The sequence below is a fragment of the Rhinoraja longicauda genome, chromosome 28, assembly GCF_053455715.1.
Source record: "Rhinoraja longicauda isolate Sanriku21f chromosome 28, sRhiLon1.1, whole genome shotgun sequence".
NCBI classification, from domain to species: Eukaryota; Metazoa; Chordata; class Chondrichthyes; order Rajiformes; family Arhynchobatidae; genus Rhinoraja; species Rhinoraja longicauda.
Window position 1 is genome coordinate 4889402 of NC_135980.1, and position 19570 is coordinate 4908971.

Genomic DNA, 19570 nt, shown 5'->3' on the forward strand with positions numbered 1-19570 from the left:
TTCCTTCTTCTCCCTGCTCCTGTTGGGCAGCAGATACAGAGGTTTGAAAGCGCGTATCATCAGAATCAGGAAGAGCTTCTTCCCCTTTGTTATCAGGCTTCCGTATGGTCCTTCCGTGAGCTAGGGGGCACTGTCCGATTCACCTCTACCCCATTGCGGACATTGGACTTTATCTATGGTACTGATGTGCTACAATGCTGAGAACTATATTCTGCTCTCTGTATCTTCCCCTTCGCTCTGTATCTTCCCCTTCGTACTTGAGTTTGACCTGATTGTTTTTATGTGTAGTATTATCTGATCTGTTTGGATAGCATGCAAAACAGAGCTTTTCACTGCACCTCGATAAACACGATTGGCCTCTATAAATTGGCCCGAGTGTGTAGGGAGTGGATGCGAAAGTGGGATAACATAAAACTAGTATGAACAGGTAATTGATGGTCAGAGTGGACTAGGTGGGCCAAAGGATGTGATACAATGCTGTATCTCTAAAACTAAAGCTAAAGCTAAAGCAAAAACTGAATAGAATGATACAGGACAGGAGGAGGTCGTTCGAACTGGATACCTCCTGATACTTAACATCACTGCAATTCTTTACTGTTCTTTAATGTGATATTAAAGTTAAGCGCTAGGTCCAGGTTTATTATTAAAAATTCTGCCCCATTAATCATAGAAACAACAACAACATAATAACAAAAGATATAAGTTCATGACTATTTGCAGCAGCAATGATCAGAATCCAAGTACATAATCTTTTATTTCAGATTGTCCATAAAATTTCCAGCAGTGTGCAACTTGTTCAAAGAGCATTGCTCCGGAGAGGGTGCGTTTGGGGCTGGTCAGGAGTTTCACCGATGAATCTCAGCCTTGTGCCCGACCCATGGGACATTGGGGACACACGTGGTCTCACCTTCGTCCCATTCATGCTGGGCTTCTCAGAAGTTCAACGCTTTCCGAAAAATTAAACTTCTTTTCTTTTTGTTCACTGAAATACAAAGTAGGTAATCATAAAGGTCATCGACTTCACGGACATCAACAACTTCTGACTATTTCCATCTGTTAAACCAGTCTTTTTCCCCCCACTTGTCCTATTACTAACCCCTGCACCATCATCCCTTTGGTGCCGAGTTCAAAATTGGAGATAGCCTTTATTTCTTAAAAAACACTCTGATGGTGGCTTGACACTCTGATGCAGCCTGAGAGATGGTAGTGGACTCTGCCAGGTACATCACAGCTACAGCCCTCCCCACCATCAAAAGTATTTACATGAGGCGCAGCAGTAGAGTTGCTGCCTTATAAGTTCATAAGTGATAGGAGCAGAATTTGGCCATTCGGCACATCATTCAATCATGGCTGATCTATCTCTCCCTCTTAACCCCATTCTCCTGCCTTCTCCCCATAACCCCTGACACCTGCATTAATCAAGACTATCTATCTCTGCCTTAAAACTCTCAATTGACTTGGCCTCCACAGCCTTATGGCGCCAGAGACCTGGGTTTGATCCTGACTCCGGGTGCTGTCTGTACATTGGTACATTCTCCCTGTGACTGCGTGGGTCTTCTCCGGGTGCTTCAGTTCCTCCCACGCTCCAAAGATGCGCAGATTTGTAGGTTAATTGGCTTCTGTAAATTGTAAATAGTCCCTAGTGTGTAGGATAATACTAGAGTAAGGGGTGATCGCTAATCGGCACAGACTAAGTGGGCCAAAGGGCCTGTTTCCGCGCTGTATCTCTAAAGTCTAAAGAGGTGATACCTTAAGAAGGCAGTATGTAGAATCGCAACCATCTGGGCCATGCCATCTTACTGCTACCATCGGGCAGAAGGTACCGAATCCTAAAGTCCTAAATCAATAGGTTCAGAAACAGCTACTTTCCTACAAAGTCTGTGTAATCTCACCCCGGGCATCCCACTTCTCCCCTCTCCCATCAGGCAAGAAGTACAGAAGTGTGAAATCGCACACCTCCAGATGTAGAGACAGTTTCTTCCCAGCAGTTATCAGGCAACTGAACCATCCTATCACTAACTAGAGAGCAGTCTTGACCTACCATCTACCTCATTGGAGACCCTTGGACTATCTTTAATCAGACTTTGCTGGACTTTATCTTGGACTAAACGTTATTCCCTTTCTCCTGTATCTGTACACTGTGGACGGCTTGATTGTAATCATGTACAGACTTTCCGCTGACTTAATAGCAGGCAACAATAAAGCTTTTTGCTGTACCTCAGTACACGTGAAAATAAACTAAACTAAACTAAAGAGTCCCGATCCGAAACCTCACCTATCCATGTTCTCCAGGGATGCTACCTGACCCGCTGAGTTACCCCAGCACATTTCTGCCGTAAACTAGTATCTGCATTTCCTTGGTTCTACTTTCTTACAACCATCAAGTTCTTGAAGATAGACATAAAAAACTGGACTAACTCAACGGGTCAGACCGCATCTCTGGAGAAAAAGAATAGGTGACGTTTCGGGTCGAGATTCTTCTTCAGACACAGACTCGAATTGTCACCTATTCCTTTTCTCCAGAGATGTCTGTCCCGCTGAGTTACTCCGGCTTTTTGTGTCCATCTTCGGTTTAAACCCCATCTGCAGTTCCTTCCTACACATATGGGACATTTGGGACGTCTAACAAGGGCAGGACCTACACAGTGAATGGTAGGCCTCTGAGGAGTGTTGTAGAGCAGAGGGATCTAGGAGTGCAGGTGCATGGTTCCTTGAAGGTCGAGTCGCAGGTAGATAAGGTGGTCAAAAAGGCTTTAATTGGCCTTTATTAGTCAGAGCATTGAGTATAGAAGTTGGGAGGTCATGTTGCAGTTGTATAAGACGTTGGTGAGACCGCATTTAGAATATTGTGTTCATTTCTGGGCACCATGTTATACAAAAGATATTGTCGAGCTTGAAAGGGTTCAGAAAAGATTTATGGGGATGTTGCCAGGACTACAGGGTGTGAGCTACAGGGAGAGGGTTAGTTGGTTGGGTCTCTATTCCCTGGAGCGCAGGAGGATGAGGGGTGATCTGATAGAGGTGAACAAAATCACGAGAGGAATAGATTGGGTAGATGCAAAGAGTCTCTTGCCCAGAGTAGGAGAATCGAGAACCAGAGGACATAGGTTCAAGGTGAAGGGGAAAAGATTTGATAGGACTCTGAGGGGTAACGTTTTCACACAAAGGGTGGTGGGTGTACGGAACATGCTGCCAGAGGAGGTAGTTGAGGCTGGGACTATCCCATTGTTTAAGAAACAGTTAGACAGGTACATGGATAGGACAGGTTTGGAGGGATGTGGACTAAGCACAGGCAGTTGGGACTAGTGTAGCTGGGACATGTTGGCCGGTGTGGGCAAGTTGGGCCGAAGGACCTGTTTCCACACTGTATCACTCTATGATTCTATCTCAAGCTCTTGAACCTGTACATCTCTAATCCTACCTTGGCAATGAAACACATTACAGAACACCTCTTGCACTGCCATGGAGTTGGTTTTCTAATTATATTTCACACTAATGTCTTATTTTTTTGCACAGCCTTTATTTTTAATGCCTTGCAGAATGTATATGTCTTTGTGTGTTGTCTGTGTATATATATGTGCCTATGGTGCTGCTGCAAGTAAGATGTTCATTGTACCTCACCTAACTGTACTTGTGCATATGACAAGAAACGCAGCTTGGCTTTTTTTCTCCCTCTTTACTGACTCCTGCTGGAGTCCTCAGAGTCATGCAGTGAGAGGAAGAGATTAAAAAATTCTGTTCCTCCTTCTCCAAACAATTCCACACAAGGCGTTCATCCATTCTGTATGTTTGTACGCATGTACAGATACAGATCCCAGTTTCCTCCAACACTCCAAAGACTTACAGGTTAATAGGTTCATCGTCATCAGTAAAGACTGTAAATTGCCCTTGCATGTAGGACAGTACTAATGTGCGGGGATCGCTGGTCGGCGTGGACTCGGTGGGCCGAAGGACCCGTTTCCGCGCTGTATCCCGAGACTAAAATACGACAATGGCGCCATGGTTAAAACTCCAAAATTTGCAGAAAAGAAGCAAAACCAAGCCCCTCCAACACTTGCACTCTGTCTGCAAGAACTCCCAGTTGCTAACCATTTTAACTCCCCTTCCCATTCCCATAGTGACCTTTCTCTCCTGGGTCTCCTCCACTGTCAGAGCGAGGCCAAATGCAAACTGGAGGACCAGCACCTCATATTCCGCTTGTGCGGAATACGATTACAGCCCAACGGTGTGAACATTGAATTCTCCACCTTTAGTTAATGTCTACAAACAACCTTCCCCCTCCCTTTACTTCCTTATAAACTCGACACATTTCATCCCTCCCTACTCCCTACTCCCCTGAGCCCGGGGTGACCTTGCACCTAACTCCTCTCCCCATCTCCTCCACCAACATTCCTAAACAATTAGCACTTCGTAATCCATTAGCTTCACATCCTTTTTTCACACCTTGTGTGTGTTCATCTCTGGCCTTTGTTCAACCAGCTGCCTAGCATTCACCTGCACCGTGATCTGCCAGGCTTCATTCTGCCCCTCCACTCTTCTAGCTTTCTTTCCCCCGACCCCTGCAATCAGTCTGAAGATGAGTCCCGACCCAAAACGTCGCCTATCCTTGTTCTCCAAGGATGTTACCTGACCCGCTGAGTTTCTCCAGCACTGTGTGCCTTTCCTTGGTAATCCAGCCTCTGTAGTTCTTCTGGTTCCACTGCCAGACCTCACTAGTTTGGATTGCATTCCCTTTACTATGAAAGCCAACCTCCACATACTGATCCCGCTTCGTTGTTAGCCATTGGTGATGAGCTAGATTCAACATTACCTTTTGAGGTTGAGGTGGTGACTTTCTTATCCACTGTTAATAAATCTGTAAGAAAGAAGCGAGTTAGTATATATTCACAGTAACATTGTTATCTTTCTCAATACAAACCAGAGTTCGTTCTACTGATCTTTTATGCTACAATCTTCTCCCTTACATTTCTTCCTTTGGAGACTGAGGAAATTTGGCACGACTCCAACAATTCTTACCAACTTCCACCGTAGAAAACATTCTATCAGGTTTGGGAACCGCTGTGCGCAAGACGGCAAGAAATTGCAGAGTTGTGGATGAAGCCCAGTCCATCACGGACACCAGATCCCCTACCATTGACTCCATCTTCACTTCACACTCCCTCGGGAAAGTTGCTGAAGTAATCAAGGACGTTTTTTCACCCCACTTATTCCCTCTTCACCCGTCTCCCGTTGGGAAGAAGACACAAGAGGCTTGAAAGGACGTACCACCAAACTCAGGAACAGCTTCTTCCCTTCTAATCATAATCATAATCAGACTTTATTAGCCAAGTATGTTTTGCAACATATGAGGAATTTGATTTGCCATACAGTCATACCAATAAAAAGCACAAGACACACAAAATACATTTTAACATGAACATCCACCACAGTGACTCCTCCACATTCCTCACTGTGATGGAAGGCGCAAAAAAAATTCAATCTCTTCCCTTCTTTGTATCAGGCTATTGAATGGTCCTCTCATAAATTAGGGACTGGTCCTGATCTTCCAACCTACCTACTTGGATGCTGGATTCTGTAACCGTTACAGTACAAAGCTGTACAACCTGATTCAGGTACGTTTCTCTTTGCACCCTGTTGCTTATGAATAGCTTGTACTCTTGTATAGTATCATGTAATTTAACTTAATTTACTTTACTTTAGTTTTACTTCAGAGATAGACAATAGACAATAGGTGCAGGAGTAGGCCATTCGGCCCTTCGAGCCAGCACCACCATTCAATGTGATCATGGCTGATCTTTCTCAATCAGTACCCCGTTCCTGCTCTCTCCCCATTCCCCCTGACTCCGCTATCATTAAGAGTATCTAACTCTCTTGAAAGCATCCAGAGAATTGGCCTCCACTGCCTTCTGATGCATGAATTCCACAGATTTACAACTCTCACTGAAAAAGTTTTTCCTCATCTCCGTTCTAAATAGCCTACCCCTTATTCTTAAACTGTGGCCCCTGGTTCTGGACTCCCCCAACATTGGGAACATGTTTCCTGCCTCTAGTGTGTCCAATCCCTTAATAATCTTATATGTTTCAATAAGATCCCCTCTCATCCTTCTAAATTCCAGTGTATACAAGCCTAGTCGATTCAGTCTTTCAACATATGACAGTCCCGCCATTTCGGAATTAATCTAGTGAACCTACACTGCACTCCCTCAATAGCAAGAATGTCCGTCCTCAAATTTGGAGACCAAAACTGCACACAGTACTCCAGGTGCGGTCTCACTAGGGCCCTGTACAACTGCAGAACGACCTCTTTGCTCCTCTTGTTATGAAGGCCAACATGCCATTAGCTTTCTTCACTGCCTGCTGTACGTGCATGTTTCCTTTCAGTGACTGATGCACTAGGACACCCAGATCTCTTTGTACTTCCCCATTTCTTAACTTAACACCATTCAGATAATAATCTGCCTTCCTGTTCTTACCACCAACGTGGATAACCTCACATTTATCCACATTAAACTGCATCTGCCATGAATCTGCCCACTCACACAACCTCACACAGATAAGAACAGGAAGGCAGATTATTATCTGAATGGTGTCAAGTTAGGAAATGGGGAAGTACAGAGATCTGGGTGTCCTAGTGCTTCAGTTCTGCTCTCTGCTTATAATCTGCTCAAGTTTTAGACTTTAGAGATACAGCGCGGAAACGGTCCCTTCGGCCCACTGAATCCACGCCGACCAGCGATCACCGCGTACACCAGCACTATCCTACACGCTAGGGACAATTTGCAATTTTACCGAAGTTAATTAACTTACAAACCTGTACGTCTTTGGAGTGTGGGAGGAAACTAGAGCACCTGGAGATAACCCATGTGGTCACAGGGGGAATGTACAAAATCTGTACAGACAGCATCCGTAGTCAGGAACGAACCCGGGTTCCTGGTGCTGAAAAGCAGCAACTCTGCCGCTGCGCCATCGCATTGTCCTCGGCATTACCAAAACTCCCAGTGTGCTGCCTTAAAGGTCAGAGGTTAACTTTAACCTAAACCGTCCAACCAAACTTTAACCAAACCAAGAGGCTTGCATGGACCCAGTCACGCGACATAGAAACAGGCCTGAAATGTAGAAACAAGGAGCTGCAGGTGGTGCCTTGCAAAAAAGACACAAAGTGCTGGAGTAAGTCAGCGGGTCAGACAGCATTACTGGAGAATGTGAATAGGTGACATTTCAGGTCGGGACCCTTCTTCAGACTGATTGTGCAGGGGTGGGGGGGACCTGGAGGACAGAGTGTGAGAGGTGAACAAAGGTAGAAGAAGGGGGTGGGGGGGTTGATCAGCAGATGGTTGGACAAAGAGCAGAGGTGAAAAAAGAAGGTGTGAGCCAACATCGAAGAGTTGCGAATTGTGAAGCCAGAGGAAGGAATGTAGGGGGAGGAGGAGGATGGAGAGGGCTTTGTTAGAGAATCTAAATTTGGAGAATTCAGTGTCCATACCATTTAGTTGTAGGCTACACAAGCGGAATATGAGGTACTGTCCCTCCAAATTGCATGTGGGTTCACTCTGGCAATGGAGGAGGCCCAGGTCAGTATGGGAATTAGAAGGGTAGTTGAAATGGAAAGCAACCGGAAGATTCAGTAAGCCGTGGTGGACCAAACGCATGCTCAATGAAACGGTCACTGAATGGCAAAACAGGTCCCTTGGCCCACCATGTCCATGCTGATCTATAAATTACAAGCCACTGGGTGGCGCCAGCAATGGCTGCCTTGCCAGCAGTCTGTCTGTCCCTTCCTTCTTTGTGTTTTAATAGTATGTGTTAAATGTAAGTTTTTAGTGTTCTTTAGCTTGTTTTATGTGGAGGGTGGAGGGGGGGGGGGGGGGGCGGGTTGGGGAAACTTTTTCTAATCTCCTACCTCGACGGAGATGCGATTTTTTTTCCGTATCGTATCTGCGTCCGCACAGCAGCCTAACACCAAGGAGTTGGCGGCCTTTGCTGGAGACCGACCTTTGAGAGCTCCACCGCGGGTGCCAACGGACGTACCATTGTGGAGCTTGCGATCCCTTTGCCAGGGGTCGACCTCTGAGCTCCAACCATGGGTGCTTGCAGACTTAACATCACGGAGCCCGTGGTCTCTGGTCAGAGACCGACTTCAGCAACTCCAAGCCACAGGAGTTTCAATCGCCTAAACGCAGGAGCTTCGACCATCCAGACATGGGAGCTTCAACTGTCGGCTGTGGGAGCTTCGATCGCCCCAAATCTGCTGTGGTGGATGTTTATGTTAACTATTATAAGCAGTTGTGTGTCTTGTTGCTTTTTTTTTCGTATTGCTGTATGGTAATTCGCATATCACTGTACCTTAATTGGTACACGTGACAATAAAAGACCTTTGAAACCTTTGAAATACTAATCCACATTCATCCTGTTTTCCAGCCTTTACTGACTGGGTGCTTCAAGTGCTTGTTGAGGTGCTCCTTAACTTTACATTCTCTGCTACTTAGCTCAGTACCAGGATGGTGAATTCGTGGAATTCTTTGCCACAGGAACTGTGGAGGCCAAGGCATTGGAAATATTTAAGGCAGAGATGGATAGATCCTTGATTTGCACGGGTGTCAGGGGTGGGTTATGGGAACAATAGACAATAGACAATAGGTGCAGGAGGAGGCCATTCGGCCCTTCAAGCCAGCACCACAATTCAATGTGATTATGGCTGATCATTCTCAATCAGTACCCCGTTCCTGCCTTCTCCCCATACCCCCTGATTCCGCTATCCTTAAGAGCTCTATCTAGCTCTCTCTTGAATGCATTCAGAGAATTGGCCTCCACTGTCTTCTGAGGCAGTGAATTCCACAGATTTACAACTCTCTGAAAACGTTTTTCTCATTTCCGTTCTAAATGGCCTACCCCTTATTCTTAAACTGTGGCCCCTAGTTCTGGACTCCCCCAACATTGGGAATATGTTTCCTGCCTCTAACGTGTCCGACCCCTTAATAATCTTATATGTTTCAATAAGATCCCCTCTCATCCTTCTACATTCCAGCGTATACAAGCCTAGCCGCCCCAGTCTTTCAACATATGACAGTCCCGCCATTCCGGGAATTAACCTAGTAAACCTACGCTGCACGCCCTCAATAGCAAGAATATCCTTCCTCAAATTTGGAGACCAAAACTGCACACAGTACTCCAGGTGCGGTCTCACTAGGGCCCTATAGAAAGCAGGAGAACGGGGTTAGGGGGGGAGAGATCGATCAGCGATGATTGAATGGCAGAGTAGACCTGATGGACCGAATGGCCTAATTCTGCTCCTATCACTTATGACCTTATGAGTACTGACTTTACCCTCGGGTTTGATAATATCCGCAGCTTCTGAAACCTTTGTGCTGATCTCCTCCACCGTGGGCTTGGCCTTGTAGAAGAAAGGGCGGATGATGTTCATGTAAATGACATAGGAACCATTCCAGTCCACGGGTGCCATGCACCACAGCAGAAAGATGGTCTGCAGAACAAAATAACAAGACCATTATGTATGCAACAAGCCTTCAGGCACCAGCGGAATAATTGGATTAACAGCATTCCTTTTGGACGAGTTCCTGTCTAACTAGCACGATGCAAAATGCTGTCATGTCTATTAATCATTAGATAAATTAACAGAGGATGGTTGCCCCTTCTGCACTGATAGGGAGACCATATGATGGGATGATATTACGGGTCCACCTACATGAGGAATAGTGGATGGACTTTCCATTGATTCAGTTTTATCAATATCTAATACCCTTCAAGAAGGTGTCTTGTGCAGGAAGGAACTGCAGATGCTAGTTTACCAAAGATAGACACAAAATGCTGGAGTAACTCAGCGGGACAGGCAGTGTCTCTGGAGAGAAGGAATAGGTACTGTTTCGGGTCGAGTCCCTTCTCAGACCCTTCAACAAGGAGGCATCTTGGTGGCTTTGATCCAATTTAATATGGCAAAAGGTTGAAAAAAAAGGTCTCTTATTCAGCTCTTATTTTCTCATAGAAATGTAAAAGAACATTTGACATCGAACAGTACAGCACAGGAACAGGCCCTTCCACCCACAATGTCCATAATGTACATGAAGCCAAGCTAAACTAATCTCATCTGCCTGCACATGATCCATATGCATCCAGTCTCTGCATTTCCATATGCCTACCTATAAAGCCTCTTAAATGCCATTCATATCTGCCCCCATCACCAGGGAATGAGTATTAAGGAGAACGTTAACAATGTATGGCGGCACTGTGGTGCAGCGGCAGAGTTGCGGTGGCCGAGGTCCAAGTTCGGTCCTGACTACGGGTCTCCCTGCGATGGCGTGGGTTTTCGCCAGATGATTCTGTTTCTTCCCACACTCCAAAGACGTGGTGTGTAGGTTAATTGACTTCTGTAAATTGTTCCTAGTGTATAGGATAGAACTAGCGTAACGGGTGATGGAGCTCTAGGGGCTAGTGGAATCAAGGGATATGGGAAGGAGGCAGGCACGAGTTACTGATTGTAGATGATCAGCCATGATCACAATGAATGGCGGTGCTGGCTCGAAGAGCTAAATGGCCTCCTCCTGCACCTGTTTTCTATGTTTCTATGATCGCTGGTCGGCGCTGACTCGGTGGGTCGAAGGGCCGGTTTCCATACTGTATCTCTAAACTAAACTAAATTGTGTACTGTGGCCTGGATTTAGTGAAGCGGCGATGTTAAACAAATGGATTTCAACATTGTTATTTTGTGATAATTGACAGCAACTGGGAAGTCCATATGTCTGGAGTTCAATGTTAATGAGTGGTTCAGTACTAGAAAGGACACACAGTGCTGGAGTAACTCGACGGGTCAGGTCGCGGCACTTGTCTGTCTGTCTTGTGGTTCAGTATCCTTTTGCAGGCTTCACTGTTTGCAACCTTCTGCATTGCTTCAAGGGAAATTACATAAATTACCATAATTTGTGTTCAGAGAACATGTGTACGTGCAGAATAATCCAACACGGGCCTTGGCCTGCTCCGCCAGTCCTTAAAGAGACATTTGAGATTTCAGAGATGCAGCGTGGGTGCAGGCCCTTCGGCCCACCAAGTCCGTGCTGAACACCGATCATCCCATACACTAGCACTGTCCAACATGCTCGGGACTATTTACAACTTTTCCACAGCCAATCAACCTACAAACCTGCATTTCTTTGGAGTGTGGGCGGAAACCGGGGCACCCGGATAAAACCTACGCGGTCACAGGGAGAACGTACAAACTCTGTACGGATAGCGCCCGTAGCCTGGATTGAATGTTGGTCTCTGGCGCTGTAAGGCGGCAACTCTACCACTGCGCCTCCGTGCCACCTTAAAACGAGAGCTCGGCCACAACGTCTTCCTGCTTGTTCTTTATGACCTTCAGTCCATTATAGTCCAAGCATTGCCTGCCTCAGCTTTGAGCATACATTGACTTAGATTGCAAGTAGCTAAGGCTAAGGCACTGTAAGAAAATAACTGCAGATGCTGGTACAAATCGAAGGTATTTATTCACAAAATGCTGGAGTAACTCAGCAGGTCAGGCAGCATCTCAGGAGAGAAGGAATGGGTGACGTTTCGGGTCCCGAAACGTCACCCATTCCTTCTCTCCTGAGATGCTGCCTGACCTGCTGAGTTACTCCAGCATTTTGTAAATAAAAGGCTAAGGCACTTGCATCTCATTTCCTCACATAAGAATGACTCACGTTTCTGAAGGCTATATTATCCCTAATTACCTGAGCTAGTAACTTGCACAATATCCTCTGCTTCTTGGAAATTCAAATGGATTACACTTTGGGCATCACGGTGGTTCAGTTGGTAGAGCCGCTGCTTCACAGCACCACAACACCAGAGAAACTGGTCCACCGAGTCCAATGCCAACCATCGATCGCCTGTTCACAACAGTTCCACTTTCACATCCACACCCTGCGCACCGAGGGCTATTTCACAGAGTTCAATTAACTTACAAGCGTGGATGCCATCGGGATGTTGGAGGAAACCGGAGCACCCGGAGCAAACCACGCGGTCACAGGGAGAACGTGCACACTCCACACGGACTGGAGTAACGAACCCGCGTCTCTGGCGCTGTAAGGCAGCAAATCTACCGCTGCACCACTGTGCAGCCACATACAAGATCATGTGCAGTAACATAGATTCATACAGCATGGAAACAGGCCTTTTGGCACACACTGACCATCGATCTCCCGTTCTAACTAGTTCCATGTTATCCCACTTTCACATCCACTCCCTGCACTCCAGGAGGCAATTTACAGAGTCCAATTAACCTACAAACCTGCACGTCTCTGGGATGTGGGCAGAAACACGAGCACTCGGGGGAAACCCATGCGGGTCACAGGGAGAACGTGCCGACTCCACACAGACAGCAGCCGAGGTCAGGATCAAACCGGGGTCTCTGGCGCCGTGTGGCAGCAGCTCTACCGCACTTTCGTGTGTGCTATTTCATACGCAGGACAGGCTGCAGTTAAATGCGGCAGAAGTTTAAATCTCTTACTTACCTTTAACTTATGAAAGGATGGAATTATATAGAGGAGGATGCCTGCCGTACATTCAGCGATTGCAAATGCACCATAGATCACCCAATACATAAGCCACTTCAACTTCTCCTGTTTATTGGCACTTTCAATAGCAAGAACTCTTGAAAAAGCAACAAAAAAAATTAGAAGCACTTACATCAATTTTACAGGGTTACAATACGTTGTTATTAATATATAAACGCATAGCTGCTCATGATTTAAAAAAGGTTTTGCAATGTTTCTTCATCCTTGGCCTTCTCCCGAGTGTGCTAACTTAGAAGCGCATGAACAAGAGTTAGTACCGTGCAGCATTGAATGAGACCAGGAACTGGGCCGACACCATAGGCTTTTCATTTTCCCACAGCACTTTAAATCTCCAAGTACTAAAATTATTTAATCTTTTATATGTGTCATTAATGGACCAGGAACAATGCCAGCATTATCCATCCCTATTTGCCCTCAATGATTTTGTTTAGAGATACAGCATGGAAACTGGCCTTTCGGCCCACCATCTTAGGCCCACACTGACCATCGATCACCCGTTCACACTGGTTCTATGTTATCCCACTTTTGCATCCACTCCCTACACATTAGAGGCATATTACAGAGGCCAAATTTCTAAATTACTACATTTGTTTAGTCAGAGGGTGGTGAATCTGTGGAATTCATTGCCACAGAAGTCTAAGGAGGCCAAGTCAATGGATATTTTTAAGGCAGAGATTGATAGATTCTTGATTAGTACGGGTGTAGCAGGAGAATGGGGTTGAGAGGGAAAGATAGGTCAGCCATGATTGAATGGCGGCGTAGACTTGATAGGCCGAATGGCCTAATTCTACTATAACATGAACTTAAGGCCAATTAACCTACAAACCCACATGTCTTTGAGTTGTGGGAGGAAAACAGAACACCCGGAGGAAACCCACGCCACCACAGGGAGAATATGCAAACTCCACACAGACAGCACCTGAGGTCAGGATGGAATCCGGGTCTCTGGCGCTGTGAGGCAGCAGCTCTACCAGCTGCCCCACTGTGTCCTCTCTTTTTGTTTGGATGCATAGCTTATCGGGTATAAGAGTCAGGAAACCACTTGGAACAGCTGCTGCCAGTCGCTCTGCTGCAGGAGGTGCACTCCTATACCCCACTCTGCAGACATCCTACTCGTCCCGCCTCACCAGCACAACGTCTCATGTGCAGATTCTCTGCACGGAGAAATAGGCAGATCCATTTCAGCTCGAGTGCCAGCAGAGAGCAGGAGTTTGCACAAGGTTCCCAGAACAGAGGTCTTTCATAAAGTTGAGTTACAAGTGTGGGAACACTTAGAACAGAGGACCAAGACCAATGAATCAGCAATAAGGGACCAGACAGTGGCGCAGGTGGTAGAACTACTGCCTCACCGCACCAGAGACCCAGGTTTTATCCTGACGTCGGGTGCTGCCTGTGTGGAGTTTGCATGTTCTCCCAAAGACATCACAAAGACATGCGGGTTTGTAGGTTACTTGGCTTCTGTAATTTGTCCCTAGTGTGCAGGGAGTGGTTGCAAAAGTGGAATAACGTCAAACTAATGTGAACGGGCGATCGATGGTCGGCGTGGGCTCAGTAGACCGAAGGGCCCATTTCTTCACTGTATCTCTAAGTAGCAATCTACTGGTCGGCACCAAGTAGGGCACTGGTACTCTGAGAATATATTGAATTATTCTCTTCCATTACGATGCTCCAGAAAATTCCTGGAAGGCAAATCAAAACCATAGACTCACGATGATACAGATCCACCATCGTGGCTGAAGAGTGTGGAACTGATGCTGAGAGATTTGAAAATCTTTTGGACTCTTGAATACTGTAACAGAGACCCGTGGTGTTAAATTATTAAGTATATTCAATACTCTGTGAGAAATCGGGCCAAATCTGGAACTTGATTTCCATCTGGAGTAAGGAAATCAGCTTGCTTTGTCATTCAGTGAAATCAAGGCTCTTAACTTCTTGTCCTAGCCTAGATGTCCTTCTCTGGTTGGTGTCCATTTGCAGGAAATATCTTATTGCAATTTCTTTGTGTGAAGAAGAGCTTCCAAATTTTTCACAGTGGCCCTCCTCAGATTTTTTAGATAACCCCCATCTGCAATAGACTGCCACACACAGGCACACAAGGGGAAGGGTGGAGGAACAGATATCCACTGCCCCAATTCCTTTCTTCATGCTGAAGAAGGGTCCTGACCCAAAAGTCACCTAACCATGTTCTCCAGACAAGATAGACACAAAATGCTGGAGTAACTCAGCGGGTCAGGCAGCATCTCGGGAGAGAAGGAATAGGTGATGTTTCGGGTCGAGATCCTTCTTCAGACTGACCTATCTAATGCATGGGACTGAAACTAACACGTGGGAAGGAACAGCAGATGCTGGTTTACACCGAAGATAGACTGATTTAAACCAGCATCTGCAGTTTTTCCCCCTATGTTCTCCAGAGATGTTGCTTGACCCACTGTGTTACTCCAGCACTTTTGTGCCTATGCAACCGTGTTAAGCAGATTTGAAACTCTTCCAGAAATTTACCATTGATTTTCAGTTTATTTATTACCAGTTTCCATCATGAGAATAGATCGGGTAGACCCACAGAGTCTCTTGCCCAGAGTAGGGGATTCAAGAACCAGAGGACATCGGTTTACGGGGGGTGGGGTGGGGGGGGTGGGGGGTGGGATGGGGGGGGAGGGGGGAAGATTTAATAGGAACCCAACGGGTAACCTTTTTCACACAGTGAGTGTATGGAACAGGTTGCTGGAGGAGGTAGTTGAGGCAGGTGGAATCGCAACATTTAAGAAACATTTGGACAGGTACATGGATAGGACAGGTTTAGAGGGATATGAGCCAAATGCAGGCAAGTGGGACTAGTGCAGATGGGACATGTTGGTCGGAGTGGGGAAGCTGGGACAAAGGGCGTGCTTCCATGCTGCATAACTATGACTCTTATCTATTCAGAGCCAGTACAAGCATTATAGGAGCAACCATTATACCATCTGCTTTGAGTTTATTTTGAGATGCATCAACAATCAGGATATTTGTATTTTACAGTACCCAATGATAATATCCAGGAAAAGGAAATTAACCCATTCAAGTTGGAAGCAAGATGCTTTCTTGGTGGGAGAACTAGTTCAATGAATCTTTCTAAATATGTGATTTGGAAGATTCAATAGGAACCCGCGGGGCACCTTTTAAAATGGAATATACAAGGGGGTGGTATATGGAACGAGCTGCCAGAGGAGGGAGCAGAGGCAAGTGCTATCACAACATTTAAGAATCATTTTGATAGATATGTGGATAGGATTGGTTTGGAGGGATATGTGCCAAATGCAGGCAGGGGGGACTAGTGTAGATGGGGCAAGTTGGGCTGAAGGGCCTGTTTCTGAAAGTATGACTCCTTTATGGTTATTGTGATTTTGTGAACCCCTAACGGTCTGTAATGTAAAAGTTAATCTCAGCACTGAATATACTTAAAGACAGCCTCCACAGTTCCTGAGGGAGAGAGAGACTTACAAAGTTTCATGAGAAAAAAAGAAAATGACGTCTTATTTTGAAATGGGCAACTGAATGCCCTCTCGTTCCAGATTGCCCCAGAGGAAACGTTTTTTTTAAAGCATCTACCACTGCTAAGCCCCTTTGAACTTTGCACATTTCAATAAGATCACTTCTCATTCATCCAAACTAAATTTGCAAAACCTTTCCTTGTAACTAGGAATACATTTAAGTGAACCTCCGTGAGGTGGAGACCAAACATGACAAGATGACTAAGGCCTGCTGTTCTCCACGTTCACCCTCAAATTCAGTGTGGCAGCACAGTGGTGGAGTTGCTGCCTTACAGCGCCAGAGACCCAGGTTCAATCCTGACATCGGGTGGTGTCTGTACAGTTTGTTCGTTCTCCCTATGACCGCGTGGGTTTTCTCAGGGTGCCCCGGTTTCTTCCTACGTTCCATCGATGTAAATGTTTGTAGGTTAATTGGATTGTTAATGGTAAATTGCCCCTGGTGTGTAAGATAATGTTAGTGTACAGGATTATCGCTGGTCATGTGGACTCGGTGGGCCAATGGCCTGTTTCCACACTATCTCTAAACTCTAAAGTCAATGCAATTGTAGCAATTCTTCCCTTATTTTGTGTTCCATCTCCCTTGCTAAGGCCAACATTCAATTTTGCTTCCAAATGACTTGACCTTGCATGCTCCAGACACAACAGCTCTATTAAGCAGCAGTCTTTGATAGACTGTGTTTAAATCACAATCTTGGACTGTTTCTCCCAACAGTGGTTTGGAGGGATATGGGCCTCATATTTATTCACATTCAATTGAAACAAGTTCTGCTTCTAATACTTCACTATAACACTTTGTTTAAATTATTTATTTTGATGCATGTGGCTTCCTTCTTTCCCCATCTCACCCAATAAGAAGGATCTCGGCCCAAAACGTCACCTATTCCTTTTCTCCAGAGATGCTGTTTGACCCCTGAGTTGCTCCAGTTTCTTGTGTCCAACTTCAGTGTAAACCAGCATCTGCAATTCCTTCCTTCAAATAAAATCCACACTCGTTCATTCAACAGGAAGAAAAGCTAAACCCATTGGGAATCAATGAAGTCTCTCTCCCCTCTTCTCCCATCCCTCTCCTCACCTCCCCTCTCCCTAAGACATCAGATTTGTTATTGATGGAAACAAGGAACGAGAGATGCTGGAGTCTTGAGTAAAGCAAAGTGCTGGTGTAACTCAGGTCAGGCAACATCTGTGGAGGGAATGGATTGGCCAATTGTAGTAGGGGCAAGGAAGCTGGAAAAGAGCTGGGGGCATGATGGCCTGGCAAGTCTTTTATTTTATTTGCTATTTATATGGACATCTGTTTTAGATAATGAATGAATGAATTTACAGATGAATACTATCAAATTGAACAATGAAATTGCAGAGATCAGTTTAATCGGTAAGCTTTAGATTGCATTAATATTTAACCAAACGACCCAAACTGTGCAAAGGTTTACAATGGGTAAATTAATTAACAGCACGCTTTCACAAGAGTGAAACTTGAGTCTGAATGACCTTTGGCTGCTTTAGTTTACTCCCCCACCTTGTGGTGGTGCAGTTCAATGTAGAGGGAAGAGGGGGGGGGGGGGGGAGAGGCAGGAGGGGAACATTAGGATCTTGATGTAGACAATAGACAATAGGTGCAGGAGGAGGCCATTCGGCCCTTCGAGCCAACACCGCCATTCAATGTGATCATGGCTGATCATTCTCAATCAGTACCCCGTTCCTGCCTTCTCCCCATACCCCCTGACTCCGCTATCCTTAAGAGCTCTATCTAGCCCTCTCTTGAATGCATTCAGGTAATTGGCCTCCACTGCCCTCTGAGGCAGAGAATTCCACAGATTCACAACTCTCTGACTGAAAAAGTTTTTCCTCATCTCAGTTCTAAATGGCCTAACCCCTTATTCTTAAACTGTGGCCCCTTGTTCTGGACTCCCCCAACATTGGGAACATGTAGAGTGGTGCTTTAAAAACGTTCCAAAAATAAATCAAGTACTGCACTTACGAAAAGTAGGATGGATAAAGGAAAACAACTCCATTGAACAAAGGGAACAAGGACGCTCCATATCCAAGCAGTGTAGACAAGGCAATCAAAGCCAACAAAGTGTAGACAAATCTGGACACACTCACTGACATTGTATATTTGGAATCCTCTGTTCAGCTCTGACAGTTACGGCGTGACTAGTAGCCAAAGGATGCGTTACTAGGCTGCGCCACAAATCAAGTGACATCACAAAGGATTTGTGTAGTCAGAGAAGGGCCTGGTTCTGTGCTTTGTAAAGAAGGGGCCGACCCAAATCGTCACCCACCTTCGTTCTCCAGCGATGCTGCCTGATCCACTGAGTTACTGCAACATTGCGCGTCCGTTCACATTATGTAAAGACCTGTTTAGTTTAGAGGTACAGCGCGGAGACACTGAGTCCTCGCCGACCAGCGATCACCGTACGCTAGCACTATCCTACACACTGAGGACAAATTTTACTAAAGCCAATTATCCCTTTAGAAGGATGAGAGGGGATCTTGTCGAAACGTATAAGATTATTAAGGGGTTGAACATGTTAGAGGCAGGAAACATGTTCCCAATGTTGGGGGAGTCCAGAACCAGGGGCCACAGTTTAAGAATAAGGGGTAGGACATTTAGAACAGAGATGAGGAAAAACTTTTTTAGTCAGAGAGTTGTGAATCTGTGGAATTCTCTGCCTCAGAGAGCAGTGAAGGCCAATTCTGAATACATTCAAGAGAGAGCTAGATAAAGCTCTTAAGGATAGTGGAGTCAGGGGGTATGGGGAGTAAGCAGGAACGGGGTACTGATTGAGAATGATCAGCCATGATCACATTGAATGGCGGTGCTGGCTCGAAGGGCCGAATGGCCTACTCCTGCACCTATTATCTATAAACCTGTACGTCTTTGGAGTGTGGTAAGAAACCGGAGCTCCCAGAGAAAACAGACGCAGTCATAGGGAGAAAGTACAAACTCCGTACAGGCAGCACTTTTGATTTCTCCAGTGCATTCAACACCATCCAGCCGGGGCTTCTGGGAGGCATGCTGGAGCGCACAGGAATGGATCACCACCTCACATACTGGATTCTCGACTACCTCACCAACCGACCACAGTATGTGAGGACCAAGGACCTGGTCTCGGACATGGTGGTCTGCAGCACAGGGGTTCTGCAGGGAACAGTGCTAGCTCCATTCTTGTTCACCCTGTACACTGCAAACTTCAGGCACAGCTCTGCAAACTCCTATCTACAGAAGTTCTCTGACGACTCTGCCATCGTCGGCCTCATCACAGGCGACGAGGACAGGGCGTACAGAGAACTGACCAGAGACTTTGTGGACTGGTGCCAGTGGAACCGTCTCCGGATCAACGCGGGGAAAACCAGGGAGATGGTGGTAGATTTCCGCAGGCGCAGCCAGGTCCCCCCCGACACTGGTGAACATCCAGGGAATGGACATCGGGAGGGTGGACTCTTATAAGTACCTGGGTGTCCACCTCAACAATAAAT

General features: G+C 46.0%; 1 protein-coding gene across 1 annotated transcript; it reads right to left on the minus strand.

Annotated features, from left to right (window-relative positions):
* Positions 1-932: 932 nt before the first annotated feature.
* On the minus strand, positions 933-18199 carry LOC144607066 (receptor expression-enhancing protein 6-like). Its single transcript, XM_078423641.1, has 5 exons — positions 18069-18199; positions 12501-12639; positions 9325-9481; positions 4811-4855; positions 933-982 (listed from the first exon to the last, which is right to left on the minus strand). Exons 1-5 carry the CDS (start codon positions 18197-18199, stop codon positions 933-935), a joined length of 522 nt encoding a protein of 173 aa, XP_078279767.1.
* Positions 18200-19570: the final 1371 nt, after the last annotated feature.

Excerpts from the sequence above, each read along its gene's own strand:
- LOC144607066 (XM_078423641.1), bottom strand. The coding sequence starts at position 18,199 with ATGTCAGTGAGTGTGTCCAGATTTGTCTACACTTTGTTGGCTTTGATT. Across the intron at positions 9,482-12,500 it reads CATCCTTTCATAAGTTAAAG|ACCATCTTTCTGCTGTGGTG; the intron begins GTAAGTAAGAGA and ends TTTGTTCTGCAG. Across the intron at positions 4,856-9,324 it reads GGATATTATCAAACCCGAGG|ATTTATTAACAGTGGATAAG; the intron begins GTAAAGTCAGTA and ends TCTTTCTTACAG.